General features: G+C 44.6%; 1 protein-coding gene across 3 annotated transcripts in view; it reads left to right on the forward strand.

Annotated features, from left to right (window-relative positions):
• The window catches only part of ADGRG1 (adhesion G protein-coupled receptor G1), a 316,709-nt gene that overhangs the window by 289,815 nt on the left and 10,425 nt on the right, over positions 1 to 16,469 (forward strand). For all 3 annotated transcript variants that reach the window (XM_085640101.1, XM_085640099.1, XM_085640100.1), the window contains 7 exons: positions 4,863 to 4,979; positions 6,300 to 6,345; positions 8,379 to 8,479; positions 9,108 to 9,238; positions 10,793 to 11,055; positions 12,907 to 13,015; positions 13,396 to 13,664. In XM_085640101.1, coding sequence (XP_085496227.1) covers positions 4,863 to 4,979; positions 6,300 to 6,345; positions 8,379 to 8,479; positions 9,108 to 9,238; positions 10,793 to 11,055; positions 12,907 to 13,015; positions 13,396 to 13,664 — 1,036 coding nt within the window. The remainder of the gene's footprint in view (positions 1 to 4,862; positions 4,980 to 6,299; positions 6,346 to 8,378; positions 8,480 to 9,107; positions 9,239 to 10,792; positions 11,056 to 12,906; positions 13,016 to 13,395; positions 13,665 to 16,469) is intronic.

The raw sequence follows: 16,469 nt of genomic DNA on the forward strand, positions 1-16,469 counted from the left end.
ATGCAAAATAAATCAAATATTCTGCCCCCGTCACAGATCTGGGTTTAATACATCATTCTTTAGCTCACTTTAACACCCCAGTTTGGACCCAGCCATATGCAAATCCGTCTTGACCATGCTCCTCATGAGAACAGTCCTGACCGAACTGCCAGGCCAGGTCCTCCATGGACCAGAAAACAAGCATCCTCAGACCGGTTTGGGGATATCACCCCTCATCAGCAAGGCTAGCTTGAATCAAGTGGTGCAGTGAGCACAGGACCCATGTCTGGGCATGCCCTTCCCACTTAGGGTGACAAAGCAAAAAACACACAGCATTCCATCCATCATCTGTTCTCTATACTTTCCCCTCACCATGGTATCTTTTAATTGGTGAACCTGATGGAGAATGTATTTGGGGAAGGCTCTACAGCTCCTTCCACTACAGGTAAAAAATAGTGGTGGAATCATTACTCTGTGGATGGGGCGCTCATGCAGAGGCTTTTTGTTTGAGAGGGGTCGCTAGACATACCGGCACGGCATGTCGCACATAAGTGTGTTTGAGCTCAGCACAGAAAGATCTGCCTTCAATTATTGTCTCTCCTTTGTGCACCACAAGGCAGTCCAATTTCACCCAAATAACACAAAAAAATTGTATTAACTGAAGAAGCCAAGAGGAATAAGGTTTTCACCCCTTGCATCTGAGGCTTGTAACTCCCAGACAGCCATTAGAAAAATCAGCCTTACTCAGCAGAGAACTATTATTAGATCACAAGTATCAGCATGATAGCTGTCACCGTAAATACATATTTCTGCTACTGCAGAAAACTCTAAATGCCACGATTTTGTATTTCGGTGCTCAAATTCTGATGGTAATGTCCTTTCAATTCACTGGTCTTTGAGATTTAGGTCTAATTAGCCACCAGTCATGTGGTTTGGAAAACCATTAAAGGAGTTAGAAACGAAGAACTTAATCTGGATCGGATTGCGTCAACGTGGCGATACAACTATGGTGCCCAGGCCGCCTTTATATATGGTCAAGTCTCACCTCATGTTGGCAAATAGACAGGGCATTCCCTCAATGATGAAGGTGCTTCGTCACACACTGAAATCCTTTACCTTGCCAGTCTAGCTACATAATATCAACCTCCTGGCTTTGTAGGAAATATTGTCGGAGGTCATGGTGTCTCTTACTAGCACATTCTTTACTTGCAAATGGAAGCAATATTCTATTTAGGGTAGATATAGAGATTTCAGCTTTTTTTTCCTTTCAGGCGGAAGTTGTTGTCCCTTTTTTCCAACACATGATAAATGTTTGACCTTGCATTGTGCCAGTTTATCAGCCATCACAGGTTAGAGTCAGAATCTTCCCAGGGTCCATAATTTAGGTTTTATTGGCCTATGATTTCCTTGGTTGTTCAAGAGAAGATTTTCTCTATTATATAGTCCGCTCCTAGATGGGAGTTGGAGGCTCTGCCTAACAGAATTATTGAAGTTCTATTCCAGCCCTTCGTAGACATGATTTAAAGTTTCTTTCATGGAAAGTACCCTTTTGGTCACCATAACTCTGCCCTTTAAAGGTATGGAGCCTCAGGCTTCTTCAGCTGATGATCATCACAGTTTCTCATAGAGATATGATAGTTCTATAAATGCATCTGTGCATTCAACCCAGAGAGTCTTCAATATTCAGATAAATCAATTGGTGGATCTTCTACCTTTGTTACAAGTCTTCTTCTGAAGTTCACAATAGAAAAGTCTTGATGCATTAGTATTTGTGCTGGACTAAGGATGTTAAGAGTTTCTAGGGATCTTTTCATGGCTCACCAGGCGAGTATCACATGGCAAAATCTATCTAAGCGAATATTCTCCAGTTGGATTTTGTCTTGTGCTAAATTTTCAGAAAAAAGGAAAACATTTCTTTATTTGGTCGGGCGCAAATTATTCCACAAAGAGTCAAAATGCAATAGCAGCGCACATGCTAAGTGGTCTACTGAAATCGATTTATAGGGTGACCATAGGGAAATTCGTTCAGATATCGAGGAGGCACTACAGACTTGATTCCAGTGCGTTTTCTTACCCAGAAAAATAATATAAATGACTAAAGTTTATAATCATAATAATTTGTTTTTCAATAGCACTGCATACATTTGTTTCTGTTCTAAACCTTCAATATAACAGGTGTTGATGTTGCTCAATTGGAAGTTTTTCTGTTGTTTAAATCCCTTCTCCCCTTTCTGGATACTATGTGATTGTGATTTTAACCAATTTTTATCAACAAAGGATGTTGTGAGGTCAATAGCAAAGTAACTTAGGGGCATATTTACAAGGGCTTTATCTCTGCTTTTTTGGCTTTTGAAGCCAAAAAAGCGGAGATAAAAATATCGCCCTATTAATAAGAGGGCGCTAACATGCATTAGCGCATGTTAGCACCCTTTTACCCAACGCCTCACAACCTTGTAAATATCGCTGATGTCCACATCGCGATATTTACAAGGCTGCCCCAGCATTTTAGCACACGTTCGTTTTTGGAGAAAACCGCTGTTTTCTCCAAAAACTAACGTCTGCTAAAATGCAGACTTAGGCATACCTATAATGGGGGTGGATTGTGCTGATACGGCCCTGTGGGTCGTATCAGCAAGGTTATCGCCGTTTTGCAGGGAGCATCACTGGAAAACCAGCGATGTTCCCTGCTAAACGGCGATCTCCCCGCTATCGGTGCTAATTATATCTCCCTGGGGAAACGCGTTGTAAATAATGCGCTAACAACGCGATATAATCAAGTGATAGACGGCGATAAATAGATAAGCGCTAAGCGCGCTTTGCGTCTATTTATCGCCGTCCTTGTAGCTATGCCCCTTAGTTGGTAACAGTGGTTCACAGCAAGGCAACCGTTTCTAGATAAGCGTTCCTCATCCAAGCACCCTTCCTTTCAGAGTTCGTGCTCCGATATAATTTTAGCAGAAGTGCAAAATTTGATGAAGTGTAATGTGGGAGCCTTTCATCCCAGCAAACCTCGCAATATTAAATTGCCCACAACTCCGCTGGGTTTGCTTGATTCCTAAAGCAAAAAAGGGCTTACAATTCTTCCAGTATCTTTCAGGATAGAAGGAGATATTCTTTCAGATTAGTCCTCAAAAGAGTCCCTATTCTATAGACTCTGCTAACAGATAACTACTTTCCCCCTTCAGATACAAATACTTTTCAACATGTTATGTTAAAATTATTTATAAGGCACACATACACCGACTCCTTTCTTGGCGTTGGATACAGGAAGGATCTTGAAGCTCATAAACTCATTTATATGCCTGAGAGAATAAGCAAGTTTTCAAAAATCATCTAAACCTAAGATTACAAGATGGTGATCTAATATTAGATGGGAGTGAGTTCCAGAATCGAGGGTCCAGAACAGAAAATCTAAATCCTCCTTGACTTTTCTTCTTAAAGGAAGGAATGACTAAATGGTTCAGGTGCGAGGACCTCAGATTGCGATCTTATGGATGCATGATGAGATAAACTCAGGGCAGGTGCCATGCAAGGATTTTAAAGATAAAACATCCAATCTTAAAGGCAGAGCACTGTTTCACTGGTAACCAGTTGAGTTTCCTCATCAGAGGAGAAATATGGGGCCTTGTTGGCTGTCGGTAAATCAGTCTGGCCGCCTGATTGAGTACCAGCAGTATTCTCTTCACCAGGTGTTCCGGGAGACCTAAATAAAGCAAATTCGCATAGTCAGTATGAGAGATGACTAGTGCGAGAACAACCTTGACAAGGGCTTTGAAGGTGAAAAATCTTCCAATTTTTCTAATCGTCTAAAGCTGGAAGAAACAGGAGGAAACTACGGACCCAACCTGAGACTTCATAGACAGATTATTATCGATAAGAACTCCTTGGCACTTCATTGAGGTTGTGGGCTGATGGGGTGTTCCCAGTTCAGCGGAAAGTTGGAATTCCATGGATTTTGGGAGCCTCCAACCAGAACAAGCTCTGTCTTGTCAGGGTTTAATTTCAAATGATTGCTGTTCATCCAGTTTGCAAGGGAACAGCATTTTTGATTTTTGGGGGAAATTCAGGATTCAGTCAGGGGCAGTGGCGGCTGTTCTAGGGAGTGCTGCGGGGTGGTGGGACGGGGCGGGGCAGGGGCAGGGTGGGGGGTAGTAAACTCCGGAATTGGGCCGAACAAAGTTGAGTAAATAAATAAAATGAATTACAGTGCGCACTGCATCGCCGATTTGCAGCGCATGCAATGTAATTTGTTTTGTATATTTATTTCTTTACTCAACTTTGTTCGGCCCAATTCCGGAGTTTACTACCCCCCACCCTGCCCCGCCCACCGCCCCGCAGCACTCCCTCGAGGACCCGCCACTGGTCCGGGGTATTATTGATTGTGAAAAGAAGTTGCATATCATCAGCATAGTTAAAGGTGCACACATTCTTTTTCCTCAAGGACTGTGCCAGCGGTAAAATATACAAATTGAAAAGATGGTGGGAGGGGACGATCCTTGAGGTACACCACAGGTCAATTTGACCTTAGGGAAGCTGAAAGGGGAGAGTTGAAGTGATTGGGAGCGTTCTTTCAAAAAGGACACAAACAACTTAAGTGCTGTGCCCTGAATACCCGCAGCCGCGACACGATCCACCAGAAATGCATGGTTGACCGCGTCAAAGGTCGCGCATAAATCGAGAAGCACTAGTGCCCATGTAGTGCCTCTGTCAGCCTGTTCACTCATTGCATCCAGCACGGTCAGCGCCTCATTTCATCCAGCATAAATAAAAGTACTGTATCACCCCCACAAATACACTCTATAGCTTGGTCCTATTTGAAGCAGTCGACATTAATGATGTACTTCATTGGCTTCCAGACTGAGCATCCTTCTCCTTCCTCCTAGGATCAGAACAAAAGTGACCTTCTCAATGACCAGGTCATCGGGGTTAGCGTGGAGAACACTCGCGTGGAAAACCTCGAGGAGCCAGTCAACATTACCTTCCGGCACCATAAGTCACAGGTGGGTAAAGTACTCACTCACTACTCTGCAAAAAAAAGCTCCAGCTGCAGCTTCTCTTGCCGAACTCTTTGCCTCTCATTTTCTTCCTGAACCCTCCTGCAGTTTGTTTTGTGAGACAGAACACAAGGTGGCCGGTTAAAACAACATGCACAGTTGAATACCCCAAGATGGCACCAAGTACAAGAATTACCCAGAAACCTTGTCCCTAAGGACAGTGCCATTTTAATACAGACATTGTTTGGATTATAAACATTGGAGAAGAGGTTTGAAGACCTTGAAAACATAATGTAAATAGATCCCGTCCATTAGGGTGTTCACAGTTAATCGTAATGCACATAAGAGGCTAGTTGAATGTTAGCTGCTGGACCCCCCCCTTGTGACAATTCAAATCACCTCTTTCCAAGGGGCACAGTGGGATCTAGTGTCACGCCATGTTTCTAGCTTTAAGGAGCAAAAATGCTATGTATGTGATGGGCTGATTCCATTGACCCCGGAAACTGATGAAGCTTCCCATGCATTGTCCAAGATTACTATCACTGCGCTTAACAAACTCCTTGCTCCAAGTCTACCATTTTCTCTCCAATTTTCATTTCACATTCCCTTTTCTTTTTCTGTTCGTCCGTTATGCCTTTTACCTCTACTAATCTCGGCCCATCCTATGTCATTTAATGTATAGTCATATTCCGACCACTGACACCCTTTATCCTTCCCTCACACACGCTCTCATCGCTTTCCCTATCTTTGTCACAGCTTTCAATTTGCTCCTTCTGGTCACTTTCACTCCTTTCCCTTGCATTAACACTAATTTGACTCCCAGACACATCCCTCTATCTCAGTGGTCTTCAAACTGTTTAATGCCACGGGAAAAAAATAATCGCCCCCCCTCCCATGATTTTTCATATTTATTTAATTGTATCTATTAAAAGAATCCACAGTGTGTGGCTGGGGGATTTGAAGAATATTAGGAGTGCCTTCCCTTTTGACACATGCTCCCAGTTAAGGGATAAATGACAAAAGATGTTAGTGATGGCCCATTACAGAGCACAGTGCTTCTTTTGGCCAGAGCATGGGGCCCCCCAGTTTGAAGATCCCTGCTCTATCGCCAACTTTCACTGCCACAGATTCTACCTATTTTCTCCTTCTCCGCCTCATGCCACTCTCTCCTGACCACCAGGAACTCCCTGTTGTATATTCTCTTTTAAATGATGAGTTTCTGCTTAGCACCCAAATCTGCCATCCTGTCCCCTACTTTGTGTTTTTATTGCCTCTTAATGTATATTACCTGGTTTACAAAATGTTTTCCTGTCTCCCTTCCTCCAGAGGTGCCGGGTGCCTCTGTGCGTTTTCTGGGACTCAGCCACTCCAGGTACGTACTGCTACTCTCTTGGGGACTTTCCAAGAAATGGGAGTTGCAGGGTGGTGGGGCCTGCCTACCCGAGAAGTCAATCAGAAGATCTAGGGTGGTAGGAAGTCTGTTTGGACCCTATAAATGGCTGGGAAAGTGATGGTTACCTTCAAGCACACACTTCTAGGAAGCTCAGGTCGACTAAGCTTAAAACCATCTGTGGGGAAAATAAGCTTCCTTTACTGATCTTTCTAGGATTCCCGAATTTGTTTGGGGTTGGTATTCCCCTAGAAAAGGAGTGGAAGGGTGCTAATGGTGGTTGTTTACATAAGTGTCCAGAGTATAGCACTGTCCCTTTTATTTGGCAAAAATTGAATTTTAGATGAAATCTAGCTTCAAAAAAATGAAGCGCAAATTCAGACAGATATCAATTTACTACAAAAACAAATTAGATATTGAAAAAACCAAATCTGTTTCACCTAAAATAATTGATTTAAAAAATAAATGTTAATTTTCTATTTGAAAATCCAACTCGTGTACATTTCGACTAGTTGACCCATTTTCTGATTCTTAGCTTGATTTGTAGAACATTACTGCTGAGGGATGAAAATGAAGTATTTGCTCAGCCTTCGTTTAAATCATGTCTGGTTGCTTATTTGAGTTGTGAGCATGTACTCGCCGCTTGTGAAAGAGTCCTGCTTCTGAAAACCCTGGAAGTGAAGTCCTCTGTGTTCTTGCTTGCTCAGGATTACAAGACAGTGAATTCAGGATAGGCACAGTGATGTGCTTCTGCCTAGTGTAATAAGACGTGGGTGCATCAGCGCCATCTTGGTTTCACACCAGCGAGGTTGCAACCAATTCTTTTTCCTAAACCACTGAAGCCATACATACGCAAGCAGCAGTACTCCCACACATGGACTGGGGAAACGTCCTTACTTCAGGCCTTCCAAACTCCATCTTTGCCCACCTTGAAGTCATCTGCTATATAGGAGCGTCCATCATCACTTGGACAGAAAAACTGACCACAGAACTCGACATCTGAAGCACCTTCATTGGCTCATCCTTAGAGCCAGAACTGGCCATAAACTGGCCTGTGTTATCTGCCAAGTACTACAGCTGGTTCTTCCCAGCTACTTAAATGAGGAACTCCCTACCCTCGGGGGCTTGAAGAACACTTCAGGACCCCCCATCCCAAGTGAACGATGAGACGACAGCTCGCCTGCTATGCCCCAAGAATCTGGAACTCACTTCTAAGACACTTCATATGAACCCCAATTTGTTAGCATTTCACAAAGTCCTAAAGACCCACGTCTTCAGAGTCCTCTATCCAATGGGCCTTTGCACTAATGTATCCCCCTAGGATTCTACAGTACCCGTTACAGCTTTTTATTACTTACTTATGTTTTTCACATACATACTGTCTGATTTGTACGAACTCCATCCGTAAGTGATTGTCACTGTCCCTTCATGTTCCTGTTAAATGCTCCGCTGGCCTTGAACCCAGGCCTGTCCCGAAATAATAAATAACTTTCAAAATTATTGAAAAAAATCAGGATTTCCTGATTTCGATGGACGATGACAATGGATAATTAAATAAATAAATGATTTTCCATCAGCATCGTCCTTCAAAATCCCCCCTCACCCGGCCCCACGGCCCCTCCACTCTTACCTGCATGGGCCGCGGCTGCGCCTTTTGAATGGCTGCTCACTGCAACATGAGCCATGGTCATTGGTAAGAGTCGATCAGAGGGAGCCAAGAGCAGCCAATGGAAGAGGCCCCCCACACAGATCTGTCAAAGTCCCATTCTTCCCCATAGGGAGCTCTGATGTGTAGGAAGTAGCTCTGTCTGCACCGCAGTGATAGTCTTAAGGAGTAATACTCGACAGAGGTCAACCTGGGTGCAGTTTTGCTGTATGTTAAGGTCATTGCAGAGTGATTTGTTAGGGTCAATGCTACTTTAAGGGTGTTACCCTCTCCACTGATCTTACAGAGCACTTCAGCTTGATGAACTACTCTACATGTAATTAAATTAAATGTTGTCTTGCCTTCCTAGGTGAAAGCGGAATATGGAACACCTCCGGCTGCCAGACTGTAGCATCGCATAAGGAGACTGAGTGCCGCTGCGACCACCTGACCTATTTTGCAGTGCTAATGGTATGTATCAATGGTATGGACACCATAAGGTGAGGAATGGTGAAACTGTTTCCCATGCATGCTCCCCAGTGATGACAAGGCTTGTGTTCTGTCGAACTAACACTTTGAGATCAGTTCCGTAAACTAGCTTTAGGCTGTGCAAAAACAGCAAATTAACTTAACTTAAATTCGCAGTTGCGTAACAAAATCAAAAAGGACAAAGTTCCATGAAGACTCAACTCGCTCAAGTCAAATTCCACAGATGGACACAATATAGAGGAACAGAACATGTGTCATTACCTTCTTAGTCTCTAATTCTCTAGATGAAAATAAAGCCTACATCTTACTAGGGTCCTGTTTGTAAAGTCTTATTGTCATTGCCTGGTGTCTGGGCTATTTCCTCCCACAACTTTGCCTGTGACAAATCCTCTTATCTGATGTGACTTGATGCTGTTGATGTAAAGAGGAAAAGGAAACTGGTGTTGTGTTCATCTCTTAATTAGACAAACAGCGCCACCATGAGGCAGACATGTCATAAGTGCCGGTGTTGACAATTAAGTCACCAGAAACCACTGGCTCAAATTAAGCACTGCTTGTTGGCCCCTTCCCCTGTTTTGAGTAATGTCTCTGTGATTTGTCTCCCGTGCAGCAAATATCCAGCACAGAAATAGACCGCCACCACCAGCGAACTCTAACCATCATCACTTATGCTGGTTGCAGCCTGTCGGCAGTGGCCTCCTTCTTCACAGTGGCCCGCTATCTCTACTCTCACCGTAACAGGTACTGTATGGTCATGATTGTTGGGGGGAAGGGTTGCTCGATAGTAGGGGTACAGGATGCAACAACATCTGATATGACTGAAAATCTATGAAACCTGCTTCATCGCAGGCTCTGCAAGTACCACAGTCATGAAGAATCATGTCCGCTAAAATCCCCTACAATTAGAAATCAAGGGCTTGCCAAGATGGCAAGCATATGCCTAGGAGTCAGCAGAGGAAGCTGTACCAAAGGAGCATTGGCATCCACATGGACAAGAAACGATGAAGGTCAAGCATTCAAGGACAAAATGAGAGTCGGCGTGCTGTCCTGATAGTGGGAGCAGCATTACCGCCTGTGTCATGCATGCGTAAGAAGTGTGGGAGTAGGAGAATCGTGTGGCAGCAAGTCTGCCTGTACCAGTAGTACCGAAGCCATTCCTTAATTTGAGCAGGTAGTTTCTGGTGCTCAGCACTGGCACTTAATTGTCAACACCGGTACCTATGACAGTCTGACACATGGTGGCGCTGTTTTTTTTAATTCAGCGATGAGCACAACAACTGTTGTTTATTATTTCAGTATATATTAAGAATGACTAATACCTGCTGCCAAAGCCATTATTTTAACTTTGGGGTGATGAAATTGTTAGAATTGTCACACTTGTAGGAATTTGCCTTATCAGTTATGCTGTTACTGTAATTGACAGTGAGAATGGGCAGTGCAAGTGGCGTGCTGACTAGAGCCCTGGCACTTGTGTTTTTTACAAATTAAGCACTGAGTCCGAAGCCGTGCAACGCCAACAGTATATGCTATCCAGGTGTACTGGAACAGCTAGCAAAGGCAGGATTAGCAGCGCGGGGCCCACATACCCACTCTGCTGGAGAGCCCATCTGTGGAATTTAGTACTCCAGCATACTATCCGTAGGGTGGAGGATATTCCACTGGTGGAATTTCCTCTAGATTTACCACTTTCTCTGAAACTATAAGTATTTTTAATTTCCACCCAAGTCCAGATCAGGCCATCAGTGTGATTAGGCATACTGCTTCTACCAGGTATGATACTTGCATTATGAGCAGCACCAAGCATACAGAAACGGTACTTCCTGCGACAGGGGCATAGCAACTATGAGTGTACAGATTTAGATCTACCTGCAACAGATATGCAGACATTGTAACAGCAACGGCACTGTTGTGAAAGTACCAATAGAGAGCAATCATTCCTACTCTGAGGTTATAGGGTTTAATAACAGTGACCCAGGTAGAACCAGCCGCAGCCCGTGCAGGTAAGATCGGTGGGGTGGTGGGGCCAGATTGGGGGGTGGGGGGATTCGACATACAACCACATAGGAAAATTTAAAATAGAAATTAATTTTCCCTCGCCGTTGTCTGTCAACCACATCCCCCACCCCGCCACACCGCTCTCACCTGCACGGGCCGCAGCTGGGTAGAATCAACTTAACCTAGGAGATTCCTTTTTAGGTCTGCATCCAAAAATGTATTTCCAGGCTACTGAAGATGCAGTGGAAGAGTCAGGAGCCCAAAGTTCATCCTGTTTTGTTGTTTCTGTCCTCTGTTCAGGAGTAAGCCGTCGGACCGCACCATCCCCATCCACATGAACCTCCTGGCCGCCATCTTGTTTCTGAACCTGAGCTTCATGCTGAGCTGGCCGCTGTCCTCTTTGTGCCTGGAGGCCGCCTGCCAGGCTGGAGCCCTGCTCCTCCACGCCTCCCTGCTCTGGTGTTTTGCCTGGATGGCCATCGAGGGGTACAACCTCTACAAGAAGGTGGTGCAGGTCTTCAAGGACTCCAGCAGCATGATCAGGCTGTGCTGCCTGGGATGGGGTAAGGCACACGAGACCAGAGAACGGGAGGCGGGCGCTGAGAAGCAGGCGGGATCTACGGGGTAGAGAAGGGAGGTGCAAGAGAAAATGGAGAAGAGATCAGAGAATTGAAATCATGAAAAGTGGAATGAGAAAGCAGAAATAGGGGGAGAAAAAGAAGCGAGAGGAACAAGAGTAAAACAGAGTCAAGAACAAAAGTAGTATGAGAGGTAATGAAGGGAGAGCAATGGAGACCGAGCTGTAATATGATAGGGAAAGAAGAGAGAGAAGGCATATAGTTAAGAGAGCGAGCCTAGAGGATGAAATTCGGAGTGGAGAAAGGAGGAACGCAAAGAGAAGAGAGACCTAGGAGTGGAAGGTTATAAGAAAAAGAGCAAAGGCCAGGAAAGGAGCAACAGAGGAAGAGAGAGGAGAGATAGATGAGAGACAGAGTAGTTTGGTTTATATTAATTTATTTGTATATTGCGCATTGCATCCCTGAAAACGTCCTGCCACTACAACGGAGGAGGCTTTTTAGGAATAGTGATGAAGAGGCGGACATGGTTACGTTGACCCAGCATTACCATCTACGGCATGTCTTGCTGAGGTACAGCTGGAATGTATAGATACATGTTGCTTACACTGATGTTGTTGCGAAGGACAGGGCCCAAAATGACACCCCTAGGATGAGGGCTTTGAGTCAGGGAGACAGATTCGCAAGAGGTGCGAGTTCAGCTTTATCCTGGAGTGTATGAACCAGGTGGCCTTACAAATGTCCAAGGGGAGGCCATTTGAGAGGCTTTTGCACAGGGATTTGATACAAAATGTTGGATTCTGCACTTTATGGACCCTCTGGAATCAGTGTGCCAGCCTGCGGGCAGAGCAGCGCAAGGCGCTGTAAGGAGCTAGAAAATCATTGCGTGGTTTCCGTAGGGGATGGGGAACAGCGATTTCTTAAGGAGGTTCATCTGGTACAAAGAAGACTTCTTCATTTCACCTAACTCTAAGGTCAGGTTTCGATCTGAAACCTATGAAATGGCCTAGTTATGTTGTTCACATTGATGGGTACAGTCAGGCCACAGTTGATTGGAGCTGGCATAGTGTGTCTAAACGATGAAGGAGGCGAGCCGGGCCAGAAGTTTTGCATTGGACCCTTTTAATGAGAAGCTCTTTTGCCCCATTTAGTAGTCTCACTCTAAAGCCATGAGGCTGTTGGACATAACTAGGTACCCATCCTGTAGGCCTGTGGAGCAAAAGAGGAAGGAGATATCCAGGATAGGCAGGAGAGAGATAAGGGAAAGAGTGAGGAAACACAACAAGAGAGAAGCGAGGGGGCGAGGATGTAAATATGAGCAAGGGGACGGAAAGAAGTGGTAAGAGAGATGCCTCTGGCAGCACATAACACACAAAGGAATATGCATGGCTTAGTGAAGCAGAAGATTATAAAGGAGAACATAAATAGATGTTCCAGGAGCGTTCCCTTGATAAGGAGAGAGAATTCCAATGACACTAGCCCTGGAGTGCATAGCTTGGTTCTGCCTTAGAATCGAAAGCTTCGCTACTATTGGTGAATCGAAGACTTCTGATGCTCTTCACTGTGCCTAAGACAGAGTTTGACAAACAGACAAATATGTTTTCACAAATAAATTAAGAGAAGATATTTGCTTGCAGAAAAATGGTCCTTAGAAAGAATAGCATTGATTCAAAACATTCATTCTAAACAGAGAAGAGTGACCAGGGATCAAACTGTGTCTTGGCGCTACATTTAATGTAATCTGACTTACTCACACCTTTGTGTTCCCTATTTCGCCTCCTTTTGTCCTCCATGACCCGTGTTGACCTTACCCAGTACTATCTTCTTCTTTTTCCAAAGGCTTTCCACCCGTCCTGGTGCTCCTCATCTTCATGATAGACCAGGAGATCTATGGGACATACACCATCAAACTGTCCGACTCGGCGGAGGACGACTCCAGTGCAACCATGTAAGAATAGCTCACCTTTTCTACCAAAAGAGCATTGGCTGTAGCTGGAGATTCTGCTTCTGTGTGGGAGCGGGCTATGTGTTTTTTTCATATGGTGCTTTGCATACTAGGACTTGTAATGCAAAGAGGAAAACTAAAAACATCAGAATGCAAAGTGCTGATTGACAAAAAAAAATAGGACTGTGGAAGGTGTCTACGCAAATGGTGTGGGCCCACTGCATTTGTCCGCTGCTTCTGGGGACCAGCATATATTGCAAATGCATCTTAATTCTCTAGTTGAAAGTTTAAAACAAACTGTTCCACCTGTAACCTCTTGCTATGCAGGCAAAGGGCATAAAGTGCACTGTTTCTGATTGACCTCTACTTAACTTCTCCTTCAGGTGCTGGATCACAAACCCCACAGTCCATTATGCTGTAAACCTGGGCTCATTCAGCCTCATCTTCCTGCTGAACACTATGATGCTGGTTGCCATGGTGAGGGTGATCATGAAGCTGAAGGCCAAAAAGATGCAACAGAAGCTGCAGTATGCATGGACACTGGCGGGGCTAAGTTGTACCTTGGGCTTCACCTGGGGTCTTGCCTTCTTCTCTTTTGGTTCAGTGTCTCTGGAAATTATGTACGCCTTTACTGTTGTCAACTCTCTCCAAGGTGAGTGTGTTTCAGGCCTTTCTTTGGTAACGTTGGGAGCTATATGCATGTTATGGTGGGCCATTAATCAAGTACTATAAATCTAAATACTGTAAATCGTCACATACATCATGTACTGCGGTGCATATATAGTTTCCCAGGTATACATAGCAATTACTGTTGTACACAAAGAGGTCTGCATTATAATCAGATAATATAGTCATGCTAACTGCAAATTCCTCTGGTAGCATTCTATTCCATCATTATCCACCTTAAAGAGCACCAACCAAAGGCAAATCTGTCTTGGTCCCACCTATTAAGGTGGAAGAATGGATGCATGAGTGCAAGGATGAGTGATAGACTTTGAATGTAATGACGAATTTAGTGCCTAAACCAATCAACGGCTTAATAGGCACTTTCATTTAGAAGCCAGACCTGTTTACATTGCCAATGCTTGTTAATAGGGTGGCCATTCCGACACCATTCAAGTCAGAATATTGTTTGTGGAAGCAGAGGCATGCAGACACCATTCAAACCAGAATATTGTTTCTGGAAGCACAGGCGGACAGACACCATTCAAGCCAGAATATTGTTTCTCGAAGCAGAGGCGCACAGACACCATTCAAGCCAGAATATTGTTTGTAGAAGCAGAGGCGCGCGGACACCATTCAAACCAGAATATTGTTTCTGGAAGCACAGGCGAACGGACACCATTCAAGCCAGAATATTGTTCCTCGAAGCAGAGGCGCACAGACACCAGTCAAGCCAGAATATTGTTTGTGGAAGCAGAGGCGCGGGGACACGATTCAAACCAGAATATTGTTTCAGGAAGCACAGGCGAATGGACACCATTCAAGCCAGAATATTGTTTCTCGAAACAGAGGCGCACAGACACCATTCAAGCCAGAATATTGTTTGTGGAAGCAGAGGCATGCGGACACCATTCAAGCCAGAATATAGTTTGTGGAAGCAGAGGCGTGCGGACACCATTCAAGCCAGAATATTGTTTGTGGAAGCAGAGGCATGCAGACACCATTCAAACCAGAATATTGTTTCTGGAAGCACAGGCGGACAGACACCATTCAAGCCAGAATATTGTTTCTCGAAGCAGAGGCACACAGGCACCATTCAAGCCAGAATATTGTTTGTGGAAGCAGAGGCGCGCGGACACCATTCAAACCAGAATATTGTTTCTGGAAGCACAGGCGAACGGACACCATTCAAGCCAGAATATTGTTCCTCGAAGCAGAGGCGCACAGACACCAGTCAAGCCAGAATATTGTTTGTGGAAGCAGAGGCGCGGGGACACCATTCAAACCAGAATATTGTTTCAGGAAGCACAGGTGAATGGACACCATTCAAGCCAGAATATTGTTTCTCGTAGCAGAGGCGCACGGACACCATTCAAGCCAGAATATTGTTTGTGGAAGCAGAGGCATGCGGACACCATTCAAGCCAGAATATAGTTTGTGGAAGCAGAGGCGTGCGGACACCATTCAAGCCAGAATATTGTTTGTGGAAGCAGAGGCACGCGGAGACCATTCAAATCAGAATATTGTTTCTGGAAGAAGAGGCATGCCGACACCATTCAAACCAGAATATTGTTTCTTGAAGCAGAGGCGCACGGACACCATTCAAGCCAGAATATTGTTTGTGGAAGCAGAGGCACGCGGACACCATTCAAGCCAGAATATTGTTTGTGGAAGCAGAGGCGCGCGGACACCATTCAAGCCAGAATATTGTTTCTGGAAGCAGATGCATGCCGACAACATATAAGGCAGAATATTGTTTCTGGAAGCAGAGGCGCGCAGATAACATTCAATCCAGAAAATTGTTTGTGGAAGCAAAGGCTCGCGGACACCACTCAAGCCAGAATATCGTTTCTGGAAGCAGAGGAGCGTGGACATCATTCAAGCCAGAATATTGTTTGTGGAAGCAGAGGCGTGCGGACACCATTTCAGAAAGAATATGTTTTCTGGAAGCAGAGGCGTGAGGACAACATTCAAGCCAGAATATTGTTTCTAGAAGCAGAGGCAAGTGGACACCATTCAAGCCAGAATATTGTTTATGGAAGCAGAGGAAAGTGGACACCATTCAAGCCAGAATATTGTTTCTGGAAGCAGAGGAAAGTGGACACCATTCAAGTCAGAATATTGTTTGTGAAAGCAGAGGCGGGCGGACAACATTCAAGCCAGAATATTGTTTCTGGAAGCAGAGACAGGCAGACAACATTCAAGCCAGAATATTGTTTCTGGAAGCAGAGGCGCACGGACACCATTCAAGCCAGAACATTATTTCTGGAAGCAGAGGCGGACAGACACCATTCAACCAGAATATTGTTTCTGGAGGCAGAGGCACGCGGACACCATTGAAGCCAGAATATTGTTTCTGGAAGCAGAGGCTGGCCGACAACATTCAAGCCGGAATATTGTTTCTGGAAGAAGAGGCGCGCGGAGACCATTCAAACCAGAATATTGTCTCTGGAAGCAGAGGCGTGCCACCACCATTCAAGCCAGAATATTGTCTCTGGAAGCAGAGGCGCGCAGATTCTGATGTCTGAAACACAGACGTTTCCCACCTTTGAATGAGCTGGGAGAATCGAGTGTTGGGTGAATGGGGCATCGACTGGAGAACTGTGCAAGCTCTCGTAGAGCTGGACTCTTGGACCTATTTTAACAACTCAGAGAAATACAGATATTCAATACAAAAATATATACACTGTAGCCTAGGAAATATACACTATGTGTTATAATAAACATGTTGCATAATGATATATTTGTATATGAATATATTGTGCACTGGAAAACTCAAATCATGGTGAGGTTT

This window comes from Triturus cristatus, chromosome 12 (assembly GCF_964204655.1).
Source record: "Triturus cristatus chromosome 12, aTriCri1.1, whole genome shotgun sequence".
In the NCBI taxonomy this organism is placed as follows: domain Eukaryota; kingdom Metazoa; phylum Chordata; class Amphibia; order Caudata; family Salamandridae; genus Triturus; species Triturus cristatus.